Genomic DNA, 22332 nt, shown 5'->3' on the forward strand with positions numbered 1-22332 from the left:
CTGGACTCCAATTTCACCTCGGCACGTCCATAGTTCCATTGGGATCTCATCCAGCCCTACTGCTTTGCTGTTTTCATTCCTTTTAGTGCTGTTCTGACCTCCTCCAGATTGATTCTAGCTGTCATTCTTTATTTGCTGCTACCTCTTCCTCCTGGGTTTACCGCATTCCTAAACAATTTTGATTTCATTGCCTTCACTATGGTCACACCACCCTATCCTTGATCCGATGTACACTTCCCATATCTTTTATTAATCTATCTCTAGCAGCTGCTGTTCCCAAGTTATCATTTTGTCGCTTTCTGGTGTCCAGATTTTCATACATTTCTTCCAGAACCAGAGGGAGCGATACTCCCATCCCGCTGCACTAATTACTTACTAATTAATTACTTAGCACAGCGAGCCGGAAGATTCTCGCATCGCCCAATTCGTGGGGTTCGCACCGATAGCTTCTCCCAGCGCTGGATTTCCGGCAGCGCCAGCTCTGTGACGGAAATCGGCGGGGAGGTGCCAAGACCATTTAAATGGTCATTTTCATATCATTTAAATGTGATTAGCGGGCCCGAGACTTAAGTCTCCAGGCCCGCTAGCACCTCCCCCACCCCTCCCACCCGCCAGAGTGGTTCACTCCAGCGGCGATCACAGTAGCTCTCCACGAAAGGGGAACTAGCAGCCCAACCCCGTTGGAGTGAAAGGGGGGGGGGGGGCAATTGGAGTCCCCCAGAGGTTTGGGCGGCGAGTGTTGTGCCCCCAGCATTGGCACCTTGGCAGTGCCAGATTGGGCCCCCTGGCACTGCCCAAGGGGCAAAGCACCAAGTACCTTGGCACTGCCCATCAGGTGTAGGGCAGTGCAAAAAGGGCGGGGCCAGGTGGGCCAATCGATGGAGGTGGGGGGTCCCGCTGAGGAGGGGTGGGGGTGGTTAGCCTGCTTGGGGGATGGGGTATTGGGGCGGGGGGCGGTGTTCGGGGCTGGCCCAGGAATGATCGAGAGGCCAGCGATCGGGCTGTGGGGGCGACCGGTGGCTGACAATGCAGGGGTCACGGGGATGGCAGCGATAGCGCTGGCCAGTGATCGGGGGGCCGGCAGCGCAGGGTTACTGTGCATTCGTCGATCTCGGCGCTGACAGATCGGCGCACGTGCAGTGGCCTGCTCAGCGCTAGGCTGTCGGCCTCTCCAGTGGGAGTAGGCCTCTGATTTTTAATGAAATGCACGCTGGTGGCCTCTGCAGTGCACAGAGCGTGGGAGATTCTTCTCTGAATTCCCACTGAAAAAAATAGCAAGAATTACTCCAGTTTTCACACAAACTCGACACTTAGAATTTTTTTGGCAGAATTCCGGCCCAGGTATCTGTCCCTAGCAATCAAGTCTTTGCATTCCCATTTGCACTCATTTCTACATTTGATTAACCCTGACTGATTCCACTTAATAGAGAATCATAGAAACCCTACAGTGCAGAAGGAAGCCATTTGGACCATCGAGTCTGCACCAACAACAATCCCACCCAGGCCCTATCCCCCCCTGACCCCACATATTTACCCCACTAATCCATCTAACCTACGCATCCCAGGACACTAAGGGGCAATTTAGCATGGCCAATCAACCTAACCCGCACATCTTTGGACTGTGGGAGGAAACCGGAGCACCCGGAGGAAACCCACGCAGACACAGGGAGAATGTGCAAACTCCACACAGACAGTGACCCAAGCCGGGAATCGAACCCAGATCCCTGGAGCTGTGAGGCAGCAGTGCTAACCACCGTGCCTTCTTTGATAATTCCTTCATTTCTTTGACTGCTTGATGATGACCGTTACTGGACATGTACAAGGAGTGCCAGGGAAGAATAAGAAGCAGTATAGGGGGAAGAGTCAGAGCTTTGAAGGCAAAATTGGATTGCACCAATGGGTTCCTTCCTCTTCTTGCTTGTCATGAATGTTGCAACTGAGCGAGTGAAACAGAAAGTGCCATGGTCGATGATTTTTGAAGATGATATTGAGCATTGGTGAGGATGATGAGAACATAACTTTGTATCTGGAGAAAAGCACCGAAAAACAGGGGTATGAAGATGAGTGTATCACAGCCTCAATGTGTGAACAGTCAGTTTGAGCCAAGGGAAGAGGATCTGGGTGAAGATGTAAAAATTATGGGTGAAAATCTGGAGAAGATGAGTAGTTTTACTTACCAGGAGTCAGTGATAGCTGAAGGTGAAAGAACGGAAATGGAGAGGAATCAACAGATTAGCTCTGGTTTGGGTAATTGGAAGAGGTACAGTGGAGTGTTAGGTGAGAGAAATGTACAATTGAGACTTCAAGAAAGAATCTATAAGACAATTGTGAGACCAGCCTTGTATAAAGTCCAAAATATTGGGCAACACTAAGAGGGAAGAAAAATGATTGGAAACTAATGAGATACGGCTGCTGAGATAAATGTGTGGATTAATGAAAAAGGAAAAATCAGCAATTAATACATCCAAGGATCGGTGAAGATTGTGGGAGGATCAAAAAAAAGGTAGCTCAGAACAGACTGAAATGCTATGGTCACCTGTTGCAGAGAGAGTGAGGAAGTGTGGGGAGGTGAGTACGAGAGCCGGGAAGAGAGAGAAGGGGAAACTTTAAAACCAGATAGAAAGCTGCAGTGCCGAGAAACTTAAATTCAGCGGGATTGGAATGGGTGACTGACAGAATTAAATGGAGGCGGGTGATCAACCAGCATTCTGGCAGCCCCAAGTGAAATAGAAGAAGCCAAAAAAAAATTGCATATGTTTAATCTATACGTTACTGAAAAAAACTGCATTGAGCCCTTGTCTGCTGGTGAAATTGCATCACAGTCGAGGTTTATTAATATAAATTTATGGAATACAAATTTATTAATATAAATTTACGGAATGTGAGTGTCATTGGCAAGGCCAGCATTTGTTACCCATCCAAAATTGCCTTTAAGAAGATGGTGGTGAGCCACTCTCTTGAACTGCTGCAGTCCATCTGGTGTAGGTACACCTACAGTGCAGTTAGGGAAGGAATTCCAGGTTCTTGACCCAGTGACAATGACGGAATGTCGTTATAGTTCCAAATGAGGAGTGTTTGACCTGAAAGAAAAATTGCAGATGATGGTGCTCCCAGACATCTACTGCCCTTGTCCTTCTTGGTGGTAGAGGTCTACATGTTTGGAGGATGCAGTTAGCAAGTTGCTGTAGTGCATCTTGTAGATGGTACACACTGTAGATTGCAGACACTGCACCAGTGGCGGAGGAAGTGAATGCTTAAGGTGATGGATGGGGTGCTGATCAGGCGGGCTACTTTGTCCTAGATAGTGTCACACTTCTTGAGTGTTGTTGTAGCTGCAATCATCCAGAGTATTCCAGAGTACTCCTGACTTCTATCTTGTAGATGGCGGACAGGCTTTGGAGAGTCAGGAGATGAGTTACTTGCTGCACAATTCCCAGCCTCTGGCCTGGTCTTGTAGCAACAGTATTTATATGACTGGTTCAGATAAGCTTCTGATTGATGGTAACCCTGAAGGTATTGAGGTGGGTGATACTGACGTTGAACATCAAGGGAACATGGTTGATCTTGTTGCTGCTAGCTTCTGATATCCATGAGCACAGGTCCCACTATAAATTGTAGGCCATCGCTGAGCACCAAATCCATTTACCCCAAAAGGAAAGCTAGAGTAATATGAAGCTCCGAGGGCAGATCTGAGGTTCAAGGAGATTGAAGCTAAGCACAACTTACTCTTCAGCTACTAAAGAAGTGGTCCTGCAAAAACAATTCAGGTCATTGATGTCCCAGACTTCCTCTCCCTCTGCAATCTCAGTCACATTGTCCCCACACTTCCCGCTTGCCCAATCCACCCCCCACCCATTATTCCTTGGCCTCTGGATGTGGAGAGCTGCATTGGGATACTATGTGGGTGCCCTCAGCTCACTTATTCCATTTGAATCAGAACTCAGAGTGATTTAGATATTTTTACCATTAACCCCTTCACCTCCACAGTGGACAGGCTGTTAGTGTGATAGGCTGGGGTTGTACAAAAGTTACTCCGTAGATTAAATTCAGCAAATCAATGAAGCAACACGCCTGAGGCACAGTCAGAAATATATAAAAGAGAGAGGTGCAGCATCAGACTCACAAAAAGTTGAGACTTTTGTACATTGAGCAACATTTTGTAAGTATAAATGGATATTCTTGTGTAATAGTGCTGTCTTTTCACAGGTACAAATGATCCCAATGCCGCTTGGTCTTGCGAAGGCCAATGGAACAACAAGCAACATTTGCCTTTCATGTAAAATGGATGGCTGACCTGCATTTTATTATCTAGAATCTGTGTTGCTTAGAATACTCCCCTTCAAGAGTCCATAGAATCCCTACAGTACAGAAGGAGGCCATTCAGCCCATCGAGCCTGCACCAACAACAATCCCACCCAGCCCCTATCCCCGTAACCCCACGCATTTACCCTGCTAATCCCACTGACACTCAGGGTCAATTTAGCACAGCCAATCAACCTAGCCTGTACATCTTTGGTGTGTGGGAGGAAACTGAAGCACCCGGAGGAAACCCACGCAGACACGGTGAGAACGTGCAAACTCCACACAGACAAAGACCCAAGCCGGGAATCGAACCCACATCCGTGGCGCTGTGAGGCAGCAGTGCTAACCACTGTGCCACCATGCCGCCCCTGGTACTAGCCCCAAAAGCAACCTCCTCTGTAATTTTGCTTTGTTAGCTGACCTTCTCATATTAATAGAATTTTTAAAAGTTAAAAAGTGTTCCTTTACTGCAGCTTTTCATTTTAAATTCAAAGGATCTGTCAAAAACAAGAATTCAATAATGGAACAGCAGACAATAATCTCATCAGTTTTCAAGTTCCATTCAACAGTGAGACAGCAAGGCCAAGAGGTTAAGAAATCAGGAGAAACGTGTCCATCTAAGGACTGTGTTACGTTTAATAGATTTTTATCTTCCGTGCTGCTGAAGAAACTAATTGAGTGGGTATTTAGAACCTTTTGTGAGCCTGTTAGGGACCAATAATGTTTTGTATAAGGTAGACAAAGTTTGAGTTTCAAGATGCTTGCAAAAAGAATAAAACCACAAGATTCCATGAGTTTTGAACAAACAAAACTAAATTTTGCTGTACCAGGTCAGAAAGATAAAACCATTGACAATATCTATCTTATACATTCGCATTCAGGGTCAATATGAGGGATGTGTGAATTAAGGGGCAACCTGCGACTGAACATACCACACTGCACAATAAATGACAAATGCAACCAAGCCAGATACCACAGATTTATCAATAATCCACCCAGACATCAATAAACACTATTGGTGTGATTTTGCATCTGCATTCACCATGAGCGTAAATGGCAATGTGGGTGCAAAATATCTTGAGACTGGAAAACAAGAAGCTCACTGATTGATAATATCTCGTTTTCTGATTCTCACAGGAAGTTTGGGAACCTCATTTCAATATATTTAAATAAATATAATGGGCTTCCCCACATGTATCATATCCCCACATTAGAAATTTCCCATCACGTCAGTGAGGTTTACACCTGTCTTTTAAAAATGGAAACCAGGTGGGAAGGGAAACTACCGAGGGTGCCAAGGTATGTGTAACCCCCCCCCCTGGAGGTGAGGGGGGAGGGACATATCTGGGCAGTACTGTGACATGTTCCCTGGCCCTGCCCCAGCATCCTGGCACCGCCCCTACCACTGTCCTGTCACCCTGGCACTCACCTTTGGCACTGCCCTAGCATCCTGATATTGCCCCAGGGGACAGTGTGAAGGGGTTCCCCTCTGGGGATCTCCATTGGGAGATTCCCCTTGTGTGTGTGTGTGTGTGTTGGGGGGTGGGGGTCCCAAGGAGAGCCAATGGATGTTATCTATCTTGACTTCCAAAAGGCCTTTGACAAGGTGCCTCACGGGAGACTGCTGAGTAAAATAAGGGCCCATGGTATTCGAGGCAAGGTACTAACATGGATTGACGATTGGCTGTCAGACAGAAGGCAGAGAGTTGGGATAAAAGGTTCTTTCTCAGAATGGCAACCGGTGACAAGTGGTGTCCCGCAGGGTTCAGTGTTGGGGCCACAGCTGTTCTCTTTATATATTAACGATCTAGATGACGGGACTGGGAGCATTCTGGCCAAGTTTGCCGATGATACAAAGATAGGTGGAGGGGCAGGTAGTATTGAGGAGGTGGGGAGGCTGCAGAAAGATTTAGACAGTTTAGGAGAGTGGTCCAAGAAGTGGCTGATGAAATTCAACGTGGGCAAGTGCGAGGTCGTACACTTTGGAAAAAAGAATAGAGGCATGGACTATTTTCTAAACGGTGACAAAATTCATAATGCTAAAGTGCAAAGGGACTTGGGAGTCCTAGTCCAGGATTCTCTAAAGGTAAACTTGCAGGTTGAGTCCGTAATTAAGAAAGCAAATGTAATGTTGTCATTTATCTCAAGAGGCTTGGAATACAAAAGCAGGGATGTACTTCTGAGGCTTTATAAAGCACTGGTTAGGCCCCATTTGGAGTACTGTGAGCAATTTTGGGCCCCACACCTCAGGAAGGACATACTGGCACTGGAGCGGGTCCAGCGGAGATTCACACGGATGATCCCAGGAATGGTAGGCCTGACATACGATGAACGTCTGAGGATCGTGGGATTATATTCATTGGAGTTTAGGAGGTTGAGGGGAGATCTGATAGAAACTTACAAGATAATGAACGGCTTAGATAGGATGGACGTAGGGAAGTTGTTTCCATTAACAGGGGAGACTAGGACGCGGGGGCACAGCCTTAGAATAAAAGGGAGTCACTTTAGAACAGAGATGAGGAGAAATTTCTTCAGCCAGAGAGTGGTGGGTCTGTGGAATTCATTGCCACAGAGGGCTGTGGAGGCCGAGACGTTGAGCGTCTTCAAGACAGAAATTGATAAATTCTTGATTTCTCGAGGAATTAAGGGCTATGGGGAGAGAGCGGGTAAATGGAGTTGAAATCAACCATGATTGAATGGTGGAGTGGACTCGATGGGCCGAATGGCCTTACTTCCGCTCCTATGTCTTATGGTCTTATGGTCTTATGTCCTTCGGAGTGAGACCCATGTCCTTCGGGGATTCCCCATGTCCATAGGAGGTGGGGATTCTCCTGTGCTTGTGGGGGAGTTCCTGTGTTTGCTATCAGAAATCAGGGCGCCCTTTTTGATTGTTGATTTTTTCCGACCACACCCCTCCACCATGATGGCATGGGCCACCCCTGCAGCTTTTTTCTGGACTGATTATCTGGCAATGAAACCTAGCTGTGCAGGCAGTTTTCTCAGCTCAGCCAAACTGTGCAGTAAATGTTAAATCCCGCCCTATGAGTCAACCGAGTTGGAACTTGGTCTCTGTCACGAGGGTTTCCAGTCTTCACCTTCAAAGATCTTGCCTTGGAATTCTCCCCACAATTCACTTCAGCCTGGGTGGCAGCAACGATGTCCCACCTCACAGGGTTTCAATCTGATCTCCCGCGATTCTGTTCCCTGGGTTCCTGATTATGCACACATGCACAATTTCTGCTTTTCAGACGCGCCATCAGAACACTACTGCTTCAAAGGGATATCTTTGCCCCAGTGGTCCACAGCACAGAGTTATCAACTCTCTGCTACCCTCTTGGATTGTCAGGCCTCCTCCTGAGCCCTCTTCACTTGGAAGTCTGCTAACCACACCCCTTGTCCTGCTGGAGTCTCTTTCTTTGCTCCTCTCTTTATGACTTAACTGGGACCTCTTCCAGTCCCTGTGTCCTGTCTTGAACTCTTTTTCTAAGACCTCTCCCTGCCCCCTTGCCCTGTACCCTGCCTGTGACTTGCCTTCAATGGTGTGCCACTCCCAGTTACCTGACATGGGTTTTTGTGCCTTTTTCTCCTTTCTGCACAGGTTTGCTAGGCCCATCCGCAGTCCGATAAACTCAAAATGCTGAGTCGGTGCACGCTACGATGTCTCTGGGACTTGTTGTGCCCGACCTCTGCTTGCAACTTTGAGGTGAGTCAAATTTCATAACAGCATCTACATTTGAGTGACTAAAATCTCTGTGGATGTATTAAAATGGACTGAATGGTTTTCCTCATCCACATTTGTCCAGTAATCTCAGAGGTTCACATGAAAAAGCAGTAAAGATGAAACAGATTTCCAGGCAATACTTTATAGTGTGCAGTTTTGGTCCATATTCCAGCATGTGGTATTGTTGAGTTGATTTACCTTGCAATGCTTATGTAGGCACGGTGGCACAGTGGTTAGCACTGCTGCCTCACAGTGCGAGGGACCTGGGTTCGATCCTGGCTTGGGTCACTGTCTGTGCGCAGTCTGCACGTTCTCCCCATGTCTGCGTGGATTTCCTCTGGGTGCTCCAGTTTCCTCCCACAGTCCGAAAAATGTGCTGGTTAGGTGCATTGGCCATGTTAAATTTTCCCTCAGTGTACCCGAACAGGTGCCGGACTGTGGCGACTAGGGGATATTCACAGTAAATTTGTTGCAGTAAGCCTATTTGTGACACTAGTAAAAAAATACTTTATGCACCATCTTTCCCCAGTAACTGCTAACATAGTACAGAAGACAGGATTCAGTATAGCCACTGACACCTGACAGGTTTGGTACACTGCAGCCTTTGGTCAGGTCCTGGGGTTCGAAACAAGGCAATCTTTCTCACATTCACCTTAACCATATCTACTTGGCCAGACATCTAACAAGGGGCCAAGTCGGTGCTACTCTATCACTGATCTATTATTTCTTGCCTTGATGGTGTTTACTTTTCCCGCCCTTTCGTTCGCTGTGTGATTTTCCCCCATAAAATCTTTCAAGAAGTTGAAAGTTTTTCAAAAATCCATTTGTCCCTTTGAAAAAAACTGCAATGGTTTTTTCAATGCTTCCATTTAATATTAAATAGCCAAATCCTTCAAATGTTAAGGATTGCACGCTTTTCACCTTCTAGAACAACCTTTTAATCTCACCCCTGTGCAAGTTCAAACTAAGCAAGGGAGTACGTGATAATAATATTCATAAACAAGTCTTGAAGTATCTGGGGAAGAGAGCTCATTGTTATGTCAATTTACAACCAATTATGGGAATTGTTTAGCTAAAGTCACTGACTTAGCACTACAATACAAGGCAGAGAAAAATATTGGGCCTAACGGCCTTCTTCTGTCCCTAAGAATTTGTAAATAACTGTCAATAAAAGGTTTATTTTCTATTCTAATAACTATGCACTTAATTATGAGAAAGATTCCACATAAAATTGTAAAACTACTATAGCACAGGAATATATGCAGTTTATAAATTGAAGACCTGACTAATTTGACCTGTTCTCATTGCCTTTTGCACAGACCAGGGCTCAGCAACAAAGAATTTCAATTGCAAACTCTGTACATTAGGGTGACTAACAGAGAAATGGTGGTGTTCCTCTGCAAGCTCTGAGCTGATAGAAGAATAAAATTGGGGCAAGCATGGTGGCACAGTGGTTAGCACTGCTGCCTCACAGCGCCAGGGACCTGGGCTCGATCCTAGCTTGGGTCACTGCCAGTGTCGAGTCTGTACGTTCTCCTCTTGTCTGCATGGGTTCCCTCCGGGTGCTCCTGTTTCCTCCCACACTCCCTCAGTGTACCTGAACAGGGGCCAGAATGTGGCAACTAGGGGATTTTCACAGTAACTTCACTGCAGTGTTAATGTAAGCCTACTTGTGACACCAATAAATAAACTTTAACTTAGATAACACGACCATGAAACAAAACAAATGCACACAAGAAAGGTAAGATTGCCAAGAGATTGATCTTGAGAGCCCAACTTGTTCATTCCCCCACCAGTACCCAACCCACAGCCTATGCATCTGATATTTTCACAATTGCCAAGTAGTTAGCTTTTTCCTTCACTCCCAAATTCAGAAATGTTGTCCTCTTTTGACAGCCTTGGCTGAAATCCAATAGCTTGCACTTACTTTGTCATGACTTTCTAGCCCACTTCCATCCGGCTTGGCTCGAATGACAAATGGGGCGGCCAACTTTGACAGAATCCTTTGGAAACTGCAGCAAATCTTTGGAGAAACTATCTCAAAGCAGTTCTGAAATTTCAGAACCGCGCGAGCTTCCGATTTCAGTTGTTTCCTGAGACCTTCTCCCAGCTGCAGGATCAACATGCTCGGGTCAAACATGAAGTGGAACGGGAAAGTTCTGCAGAAAGTGGAGATGCTTATCCTCAGATCCGACGGAGAATGGGTTAATCCCCGAGGAAGTATCTTCGTATTAGCTGCGCCATCATATACTTTGATAATGAAGGTAAGGCAGTTACTCTGGTCTGTGGCATCTGAGGACAACTTTTCAGGGACGTTGAACACTTGCTCTACAGAAACCTCCATCCGATAGATCTTCTGCGCTGCAGCTTTGATCAGTCCGGGCATTGCAAATCCCACAATCTTTTGCGGATAAAAGTAATGAAGCATCAAAGTACCATCAGTTAAATCTTTGCATAGGAAAGAAGGGGGCTCATACCAATCATGTTTATTATTGGATGTTCTAGAATGTTCCAGCAAAGCACCAAACCCACCAAAGAAATCCTGTAACGTACTGCCCACTGCCCGCAGGACCCTTTCGTTTTCTTCAAAGCAAATGCAGAACAACTCCTCACCAAATCTTTCTTGCAATTCTTCAAACTTCAAACCTGAAAGGACAAACAGCTTAGATAACGACAAGAAATACAAAATAATACAATTTTTGTAGTTAACATATCAGAAAAATATATAAACTGATGAGCATAACAATTAGTGCCACACTTTTTCAGTCTTTACAGCAGAAATATATTTTTGTCTATATGTTTTAAGGAGAGATCTCATTTTTTATCAAGTGTCAGCAATGGAGAGTGCAGTGTTCTAACTTACATGAAACAATATCTGTATCAAGTACTCCCAGTTCACGTATAGTATACTCAGCTATCCATCCATCTATCAGTTTTTCTGTGCCTATGTGGACATGAGGCAGGCAGAGCACATAATAATGTCCTCATGTCTGTTCCCATAGCTAGAATTTTGTGGGACAGGTTGGGGTGAGACTCAAACCCAGAGCTAGTGGCTTAGAGGCAGGGGTGATACTTGCAACATCACTAGACCTCCAGCTGTACTTTACCTCATAGTGCCTGACGTGGGTATTGGCCCAACAATGTGACTTAATTAACCCCTATCTCTAAAACAGCCTATACTTCATCAGGGTGATTCTTTCCACTTCCTATCAATAAATACTCCATTAATACCCTGATTGATATTAAACTAGATGTATCCTCAAATTTGTACTGACCAAATTCATTTCACATAGAAGTGTAAATTGTTCTGAACTGGGTTCAAAGTCAACTTGAGAATGTGAAATGTCCTAAAAGAACTGAGCACCTCAGAAATCCTGCCCCCAGATCTGGCACGATTTATTTTCATTTGGTGAGGTGGGTGGGTGTACAAGCATGGGATGGATTTCACACATACGCATTTCACGGAAGTGGTAGCAAATTTAAAATTGCAACTGACTGCAAGTAAATATTGGCGTAGTGGTATTGTCACTGGGCTAGTAATCCAGGGGACCTGGGTTCAAATCCCACCATGGCAGATGTTGAAATTTGAATTCAAGAAAAATCTGGAATTACAAGTCTAATGATGACCATGAAACCATTCTGATTTACTTATGTTAAAGAACAGTACAGGAACAGGTCCTTCGGCCCACCAAGTCTGTGCCAACACAGATGTCTCTCTAATCTAATATTTTCTTGCCTTTACATGGTCCATTTCCCTCTATTCGCTGCCTATTCATGTATCTATCCAGATGTCTCTTGGACATTGTTATATAATCTGCTTCCACCACCTCCTCCGGCAGCGCATCCCAGGTATTCACCACCCTCTGTGTGAAAAAATTGCTCCTTACATCTCTTTTAAACTTTTCCCCTCTCGCTTTCAACCTACGCCCCTGAGTAATTGACCCTTTGACTCTGAAAAAAGACTCTGACTATCCACTCTATCCAAGCCTGTCATAATCTTGTAAACCTCTATCAGGTCCCCGTCATCCCCCGATGCTCCAATGAAAACAATTCAAGTTTGTTCAACCTTTCTTCCTTCTGCCCTTTAGGGAAGGAAATCTGCCACCCTTGCCTGGTCTGGCCTAGATGTGACTCAAGACCCTAGCAAACTGCTCAGTTCAAGGGCAATTAGGAATGGACAATACATGCTGGCTCTGCCAGTAATGCCCACATCCCCTGAACAAATAAACAAAAGGAACCTCTAGGGAGAGTACAAGTTTAAAGAAATGCCACAAATGGGTGTGGCTGACACACGAGGGAGTTGGAGGATGGAACCTGTGACCTTAGAATCATAGAAACCCTACAGTGCAGAAAGAGGCCATTCAGCCCATCGAGTCTACACCGACCACAATCCCACCCAGGCCCTATCTCCATATCCCTACATATTTACCCGCTAATCCCTCTAAGCTACGCATCTAAGGTGCAATTTAGCATAGCCAATCAACCTAACACGCACATCTTTGGACTGTGGGAGGAAACCGGAGCACCCGGAGGAAACCCACGCAGACACAGGGAGAATGTGCAAACTCCACACAGACAGTGACCCAAGCCAGGGATCAAACCCGAGCCCCTGGCGCTGTGAAGCAATGGTACCACTGTGCTACCGTGCCGCCCAACAGCATATCTCTTTGGCTCCCTCTTTGGCTCTGGGTGGGAGGAAGGACAGTGTGCCAAATAAGAAGATAAGGTGCGTGCCAAAGAAGCTGCAGAATACAGGTGGCACCATCGCATATTTACTTCATAGAGACATGAGGACTGGAGCACCTTGTAACGAGAGGAAGGGGACAAGGCCAGGAGTTGGGGACAGCACAGCAGGAGGAGTAACACCAACCACATGGCTTTACCCTGAGACAAGGTTATACTGGCTCTGAAGAAAATATCTGGGCAATGACAGAAAACCAGTGCAGAAGGCAGCTCAGATTAACCTGAGGAATAGTTATACATGGTACAAGAAGATATGATACCACAGTCTGCAGACCCCCCTTGCCTTGCCAAAGGTCAGCCTCACCACTGCGGTATTTCACAATCAGTTGCACACCGGTGCATCAAGGCATTTACAGATGCCCTCTTTACTGGAGAGCACATAAACTATCCAATGGATATGCCGGCACAGACGCAGAGGGCCAGGGGCTTCACTGAAATAGCTAACTTCTCTCAAATATAGTGAGCTATAATAGCACAGGGGCGGCACAGTAGCACAGTGGTTAGCACTGCTGCTTCACAGTGCCAGGGACCCGGGTTCGATTCCCGGCTTGGGTCACTGTCTGTATGGAGTCTGCACGTTCTCCCCATGTCTGCGTGGGTTTCCTCCGGGTGCTCCGGTTTCCTCCCACATTCTGAAAGGTGTGCTGGTTAGGTGCATTGACCCGAACAGGCACCAGACTGTGGCGACTAGGGGAATTTCACAGTAACTTCATTGCAGTGTTAATGTATGTCTTACTTGTGACTAATAAACTTTACTTTTATTTTACTACTTTACTAGCTATAAATTGCACCCACGTTAGCATAATGGCACCAAGTAATCAACCTTCATTAACAGGAAATCCTTCTAATCCTTGAACATGCCAGTGGTATGTGATCACACCAAGGTGTTCCTGTATATGTGCAGGTTATCCTGGAAGTTGCCATGATTGTTTTATACTGAGTAATTCATTGCTGCCTCAGACCCCAACATAGGTCTGCAGTTGAAGCTTGAGGGACAAGGAGGTGGCTGATGACCTTGTTTAAACAGCTGCAAACCGAGCTTAAAAGGCACTACAGCAACAGCCATGTTCTGACCCGCGACACAATTGAGCAGCCTATAGGCAACTTTAAGACGCACATTAGGTGCCTTGACCATTCTGGAGGATCGCAATGGCACAGAACAGGGGTTTACAAGCAGGGGGCTTGGAAACCAGCGCTGTAGTTATGGGCCTGAATTTCTCACCCATCGGGCACACGCATTTGGCGGGTGTGAAATGCGCCTCCAACCACAAGCGGCTCCGGAACATGATTTCACACCAGCTGGCCAATTAGTGGGCAGCCAGTGTGAAATGCATGCTGGGATAGGCTCAGCACTGCCAGGAAGGGTTGGAAGAGATTGGGGAGAGGGTGGGTGCCAAGAAAGGGGAATGTGTGGGCTGGCACTTCTAATGTGCTCCCTTAGGGGTTCAGCCACTGCAGAGATGTCTCAGGAAGCTGCAGACATGTTTAAAGTAAATTGCAATGGAAAAACTTTGCAATGAAAGTGTCCAAGCAGCACGTTCAAACACAAGCCTCAGTCCCCAGACACCTTTTGAAATGTTATTTCAGCGCTGACATTTCATCCCGCCCTGGATCGAGGTTACAGCTAGAATGTAAAGGCCGCCTGACCAATCGGCCTGTCCGCTAACTATAAAAGCATACGGGCCACATAAATTAAAGTCAATTGGCTCTTTGATGGGCTAAGTTGTCTGCTGGATTGCTGGTGGACACAATTCTAACTCTCACGCACACCCAGCCACCAAAATATTGCGCGAGCACATGATGATGTGAGGATGCGGGCCTGACATTTTTATCATGTGCTTCTGGTCCGGATGGCATCAGTGAGAGATGGATCTTAACTTGCCACCTTCAGTGCCAAAGGTGAGAGCTTCATTCGTTCTGTAAATATTTTCACTGAGGTGTAGAAAAACAGACCACAACATTTTTGACAACCGTGATGTGTATTTACATAATGCTTAACTGTGATATTAACAGTGATGTGAAATAAAACCACAGTGAACTTATCAGTAATTGGTGCCCTGCATTCACAAATCCTACGTAGTGCCCCCTCCGTGTAACCTCAGAGGAGAGGGAGGCAGGCTGCTCACTTTCTCATGCTATATGCTATTGAGGGGTATGGTGGCCAGCCCCATTGTGCAGGGACCCAGTGGCGACCTCCTTCAGCCTCTTCACTTCTGCAGGGGTAGTGGGGCAAGTAGCACTGCTGAGGGCTCTGGCACAGGGGCTGGGAGTTAGAAGATGAGGGTGCTGCAATGCCCTCAGAACCTTCACCCTCCTCACCAACATCCACAGCCCGAGGTGGTCTTTCAGGTGCTGGCTGCTGGGACGCACTAGTCATCCATTCCAACAAGCATTGTGCCACCAGCGCAAACATCCTGTTAAGGGCACGCAGCTCCTCATGTATTCCATGAATGTCGGTGCTTATACTCTGAGCAGACTATTCCAGGTTACTGACTGAGTCTTGTACCCTTTTGCAGGGAGTTACGCTGCTGTTGCCTCTACTCCGAGTGATGCTGCATGTGCATCGCCATGAGATTGACCATTCTCTCATGGTTGGAGCTCATGCAACCAAGCCCGCAAGACAAGGTAGAGCTCATCATCACGGTGGACTTCTCTACTCGCAGTGCATGAGCTCACATCGCCTCTGGGAACTCAACCAGATATCCACCCATCTGCTGCCATGTTCCAAATGTTGTGCCCCATAAGGTGACTCCTGAGGCCCTGCCTCCATGCCTACTGCAGCATCACCAAGACTGTCCTCCCTCCTCCGAGGGACACCGTGCAAAGATGTCTCTGACACAAACACCTCCTCCTGCACAGTTCATGCTACATCCTTCCTATGTGCTAGTATCTGTGTTAGCAGAATGTGGGCTAGTCAGATGTGACACTGGCTCCTTGGATATCACTTCCTCTTTCTGATGCCCAAGAGCTGAGGTAGGCCAGGGGTGTGAGCAAGAATCACTGGGATCTGTGTGAAACACAAAAGGAGGTAATGAGGTTTAGCCCTTTACATTGCGAAGCACACTCAGATAAACACCATTGTCTTTAACCATAATTGCACTACCCTTATCATGCAACCCAACCTTCCCACTCCCTCTCATAACAATATCCCTTTTTGATGAACAGGGTCACTTCCACCATTATTACCATGTTCCAAAGTGCCTCCACCACTGCCTTAAGCACCTGTTTCAGACAATTCTCCATCCCTGACAATGATCTGGGGGATGGGGGAGGTGTATCCTGGGGGAGAGGGGGGTGGTACCCTGGCTACCTCCATGCTGGCTCCTCAATGTTTGTAATTACATGTCCACCCCCAGTCCAGGCCATCTCCCTGCCATTGTGGACCCCCTTGTCCAAAAATCAACATACAGAGTGATGTTAGATTATTATTTAGTGCTGCCAGGGACAAAGCTCTTGAACATGGCTTCACAGTGGCCATTCATATTTCTATGCAACACTGTGTGCGCCTACAGGAGAGGTTTGGGCATACAGGCCTCCATGCTGTAGGAGGGGTATGTGCCAAATCTCCCATCACTAGTGTATTGTTCAGATGTGAGCCATCACTTGGACTCCTGTATGTTTCTGATCAACAATGCACTTTGCTGGAGCACAGCAGGACATGGAACCTCTTATTGTATCCAATGGTCTCCTGCTGCACTCACCTCAGAGGCTGTCTCCTGCTTTGCCCTTGTGATGACTGTGGGTGGGTTCTGCTGGCCACTTGGGTACAATGTTTCTCGACATCCCTGAACCTGCCCGACCAGGATCTTGCCACTGAAGCTGGGTGTGACTCCTCCCACTCCTTTCCCACTTGGCCTCCTTTGAGATATTCTGGGATGACAATGAAAGGAAACCTGGGAATGTAAGGGTTCCAGCTTTAATTGCTCTCACACTGAGCACATGTCTGCTTACATACATGAGCCATGTTCTCGAGCTCAGCAATGCCAGACGTTTCAGGGGGTGGGGGGAGGTCGATGTCAGTGGGGGGGTGGGAAATTGGGCTGCATGAATGTAGAGTGGCCTGGCATCTGTTCCTGGCACTCATCAATTATGTGTTGTGCTCCCAAACACAAACTACCCTGATGGTCTGATCCCCAGGAGATACACAGTTGTGCCATGGCAGTGTGCAGCTGTGAGGGTTCTGAGTAAGGTTCAATCATGGAATTATAGAATCATAGAAACTCTACAGTGCAGAAGGAGGCCATTCAGCCCATTGAGTCTGCACTGACAACAATCCCACCTAGGCTCTATCCCCGTAACCCCACATATTTACCCCGCTAATCCCTCTAACCAAGCATCCGGGGACACTAAGGGGCAATTTAGCATGGCCAATGCACCTAACCCACACATTTTTGGACTGTGGAAGGATACCAGAGCACCTGGAGGAAACCCAAGCAGACACAGGGAGAACATGCAAACTCCACATTCTATTCTATCCTATCCTTCTATGACAGTCACCCAAGTCAGGAATCGAACCCAGGTCCCTGGTGCTGTGAGGTTGCAGTGCTAACCACTGTGCCACCGTGCTGTTCTGAGAAATGGGTGGAGAGAGGGTAGGTGGAAGGGCAAAGGTTGGTGGCCAATGAGGTGTGCATGTCAAAGTCATTCCCTGAGGCATCATAGTATTCTGATTCAATACAGAATATTGTGAGCGGGTGCTGGTGCCCAAATGCTGCCATCTCCATATCTGTAACCTTGGGTACCACTGCGTCTTGTGAATCTTTCCCAGCCTTAATTTTGGTACACTGTGCCCCTCCATTTCAAAATGAATAAGCAGTAGTAATCTTAGTAATCTTAACATTTTACTATGGATGGCCCATGACGGGCCATCACTTCCAGTGTCAACAAACAGTTGAAGTTAGTGCTCACCTGACTCTTGATTGACATCTCCTCCCAAGGCCAGTTGTACTTCCTTTCATTTCCTGCCTCACAGCAGGAACTCCTGACAGATTCATCTTTTACACCACACCCAAGATGTGTTCCCAATGCATCTCTACTGCTTCAGGGGTCGCCCCACCGCCCCCGCCCCTCCCCACCACTGAGCAAAAGTCCGGCCATTCGAGGCAGTTTCTCCAGAGGCAACTTCAACGAGTCGGGAAATTTCCTGACTCTGCACATCTGTCTTGGGAGCAAAATTCCAGGCCGTGGGTTAATTAGATTCCGTGCTTAGCAAGTCTAATCACTGCAAAATAGCAATCAACAAAGTACACAGAATATTTCACTGTATAACCAAAAACAATGGAGTACAAATCCAAGGAAGTCATACCCAAACCATATAGTACTCTTAGTGTGACCACACCTTGAGTACTACATTGTTTTCAGATCACTGATACACAGCGGTGTACACTCAGATTAGAGGTTCAAGCACTGGGGACATTTCAGAGGCAGGTTTCAGATACTTATTTCTTGATTTTCACACAAGAAATAACACTTTCTCCATTTATGTCCTATCAAAGCCTTCGAAGATTTCAAACACCTCAATCAGATCACCTCTCGATTTTTCATATGAAAGGCCAAGTTTCTGCAACATGTCTTCATAATTTGACTCTCAAAATCTCAGTATCGTTCCGGTGAATCTGTGCTGTAAATTCAGGCATGCTCCAGAAAATTAGCACTGTGGGGGTCATCTAAGCAACTTCAAGTCTTTGATTAGGAGCTTGGATTAGGGATTGATTCAGTCAATACCGAAATTAACCACCCCATAAACCCTGTAAATCCAGTTTCACATAAAACTACACCAGGTAAGTTAATGCTACACTTTCTTCAAATATTTATCTTATCAACCAATACACATTGATCTGCAAATGGGCTTCACCCTCAGAAATGTAAGAGTCTGAACGCCTTTATTGGCTGGGCAGCAAACAAGAGAGGGAAATTGGACAAAAAGATCACACGACCAAACAGTTCGCTTAATTCTTCTAACATTAAATGAATAGAATGAAAACTGGGCCAGTTCCGTTCCTTCACACGCAATCCTACCCACCAGCTAATAGCACCAAGATGGTAAAGAGGAAATGTTGTCCATCGTTCCTTGGAAGTCCAATTAAAATTAGCGAACCCTCACACAAAAGGAAATCCTTCCATCCATTGTACCTGTGTTGGCTGTCAAAAAAGCTATCCACTTAGTCCCATTCCTCTGCCACTTATTCATAACCTTTTGTTTTTTATTATTTTCAAGTATTTATCCATTGGTAGGTTAAGCCATTGAAATAACCATCATTTTGTTTTTATAACCAGTGCACAGTAAAAGAGTAAAGAAGTAATGAGAGATTTATTTAAGACAATAACTAAATGTCATTTAGAGTATCGAGTGCAAGTTTGAGCTCCTTGTTATTGAAAGAACAATAAAGCCATAAATAGCTGACAACACACAGCATCATCCTGGTTAGCCTAAAAATGAGAAATTATAATTAGATGTAGAAGATTTGAGGCATTAGCTTTATCTTCTCAGAATCTGAGAATGTTAAGATTCTGTAGATGTTTCTAAAATTTTAAATATATTGCGAGAGGAAATTGTTTTTTCCTCTTCATTCTATTTGGGGAGCCAGTAATGCAGAACCATCAATATGAAGTTGACAAGAAGAGAGTTAGGAAGAGTATTAAATTTTTCTTTGCGGAGAGGACTGTTAGAAGTTTTGAGACAACATTGGAAATCCTCTGGCACAATGCCTCACTAGACATGAACAGAATGGCTTCTTTTCATTTATTCATTCATGGGACATGGGCGTCACTGGCTGGCCAGCATTTATTACCCATTCCTAGTTGCCGGAGGGCAGTTGAGAGTCAACCACATTGCTGTGGTTCTGGAATCACATGTAGGCCAAGTAAGAACGGCAGTTTTCATTCCCCAAAGGATATTAGTGAACTAGATGGGTTTTCCCAATTATTGACAATGGTTTCATGGTCATCAGTAGATTCTTAATTCCAGATATTTTTTATTGAATTCAAATTCCACCATCTGCCATGGTGGGATTCAAATCCGGGTCCCCAGAACATGAGGTAAGTTTCTGGATTAATAATCAAGTGATAATACCACTAGGCCATCACCTTTCCACTTGTTGCACAGTAAATGAAGTGTAAGCCATTGCTCAGTGGTAGCACTCCCACCTCTGAGTCAAGAGGTTCCAGTCTCATTCCAGAAACTTGCACACATGATCCCAGCTGACAGTCCAGTGCAGTACTGAGAGATTGCCACGTCGTCAGAAATGGTCGAATGAGATGTTAAACCAAGCCTAGCATTAGCTTGGTCAATTCTTTACTCAACCATTTTTAGTAAAGACAGGTTTGCTTGAGTTTCCTCAGTTTAATTTCCTTTTTGCTCCTCTCTCAGTTAAGGATACCTTAGTTGGTCCACAAGTTGACTGCGATCATAAGAGGTTTTCCCTGTGTTTGCGAGTCTGCCTAAACAGGGAACTTACACTTCATGCTGGCATAGTGGCAATGTCACTGGACTAATAACCCAGAGACCTAGGCTAATGCTCCAGGGTCACTGTTTCAAATCCTACCACAGCAATTGGTGAAATTTAAATAATAAATCTGGAATTTAAAATGGTCTCAGTGATGGCGACCATGAAACTGTCATTGATTATTGCAAAAAGCCATCTGGTTCATTAATGCCCTTTAAGGAAAGAAATCTGTCATCCTTACCTGGTCTGACCTACACGTGATTCCAGGCGCACAGCAATATGGTTGACTCTTATATGCCCTCTGCAATGGCCTTGCAAGCCACTCAGTTCAAGGACAATTAGGGATGGGCAACAAATGCTGGTCTTGCCAGCAACACCCACATCCCATGAAAGAATGAAGAAAACAAAATGAATTATATAAAGCAGGTAATCTTTTCAAAGGAGCTTAAGTGTATGGAGAATAACTAAGACAGAAATTGGCATTGTGAATTAGGAGCTATTTCAAAAGGATTTTAATAGGGAAGTAAATTAGAGTAACCAAGTCCTTATTCTATAATGCTGCATTCAAAATTCTCCAATCAGAGGAGTGTGAGGAAATTTATATTTTTGTGCGTGTGTGTTTTTGGTGTGAGGCAAAAGTAATTTTGTCCTGTGGAATTCATGGAATCATAGAATAGAATCCCTACAGTACAGAAGAAGGTCATTCAACCCATCGAGCTGCATCAACAACAATCTCACCCTATCCCTGTAACCCCTCATATTTACCCTGTTAATCCCCACGAAACTAGGATCAATTTAGCATGGCCAATCAACCTAACCCACACATCTTCGGATGATGGGAGGAAACCCACGCAGACACGGGGAGAATGTGAAAACTGCACCCAGACAGTGACCCAGGCCATGAATCGAACCCAGGTCCCTGGCTTTGTGAGGCAGCAGTGCTAACCACTGTGCCACCATACGCCCTTTTGTTGGATGGTGTAACATTTTAAGGTACAGAATATACCTAACATAGATACACCAGATCTTGCCTTAGAGTAAAGGTGGGACCCTGTTTGGAGATATGAATAGGGGGCAGATTAAACAGCAATGTAAGGAGCAGACAAAGAGGACGGGTCAGCTCCATACAGCTGAAATACCGCCATTAGCCCCGTGCTGCTGAGTGAACAGCTGTCCATGGTGAGCAATACTCACTCAGATGAGCATTTGGAAGAGGCAGCAGAAGGTTGCTAGCTTTGTGCCGCTGAGAAGACAGGGGTTAAATGAAGCCAGGACAGTTATTGACGCAGTGAAGCTGAAGTGAAGAGCAGCAGTTAGCTCCATGAACCTAGAAGTTGGGGCAAAGGAAAGCCTGTGTGTGTGTGTGTGTGTGTGAGGGGGGGGTGGGTAAGGCTAGAAACAACAAAAGCTGGAGAATCTTAGCAGCTTTGACAACATCTGTAGAGAGAGAATAGATTCAACATTTCGAGTCAGCTCTGACGAAGGGTCAGCCTGATTCGAAACATTGGCTCTATTCTCTCTCCACAGATGCTGGCAGCCCCTGTAGAGTTTCTCCAGCTTTTTTCTGCTTATGTTTCAGATTCCAGCATCAGCCGCAGTATTTTACCTTTTTCTTAGTTGTGAGGACAGTCTGAGCTGGAGTGGCTTTTAAGGGAACTCGGAGGGTATCTCTGAAAGAGGCAGAGTTTTTAAAAAATGTTTGTGATTCACTGACATCTGTCTGGGTTCCTGAGAAAATTTAGGGGACATGTCTTGGTTGTACCTGCCATTTAATGTTCAGGTCGTGGTGTATTCCTATTAATTCATGTTTACCTCATGTTAATTCTGGATGGCAGCATATAGGATAGATTGTGTAGACTGTTTGCTTTGCTGGTTTTGTACAGTAAGTGTTCTTCTGTTTGTTTAAAACCATGGAATCGTGTGGTTTTATTCTCTTAGTAAGTAACTGGGATTTCAATTTCATCTTTTTTTTAAAGTTACTGGTCCCTAACTAGATTGTAACAAATTTGGGGAGGGGGTTTCTGGGACTGTAACACGATTTGGGAGTCTGATCTGGGGTCGTAACTATAGTTACTACTAGAAACCAAACATAAGCTTCAGTCACCTTGTTTAATAGAACCA

General features: G+C 45.7%; 1 protein-coding gene across 1 annotated transcript in view; it reads right to left on the reverse strand.

Moving 5' to 3' along the window:
• gucy1a2 (guanylate cyclase 1, soluble, alpha 2) overlaps positions 1-22332 on the reverse strand; it is a 197293-nt gene that overhangs the window by 122404 nt on the left and 52557 nt on the right. Inside the window, exon 4 of the mRNA XM_078222830.1 lies at positions 9951-10669. Coding sequence (XP_078078956.1) covers positions 9951-10669 — 719 coding nt within the window. The remainder of the gene's footprint in view (positions 1-9950; positions 10670-22332) is intronic.

This window comes from Mustelus asterias, chromosome 10, assembly GCF_964213995.1.
Source record: "Mustelus asterias chromosome 10, sMusAst1.hap1.1, whole genome shotgun sequence".
Lineage (NCBI taxonomy): Eukaryota > Metazoa > Chordata > Chondrichthyes > Carcharhiniformes > Triakidae > Mustelus > Mustelus asterias.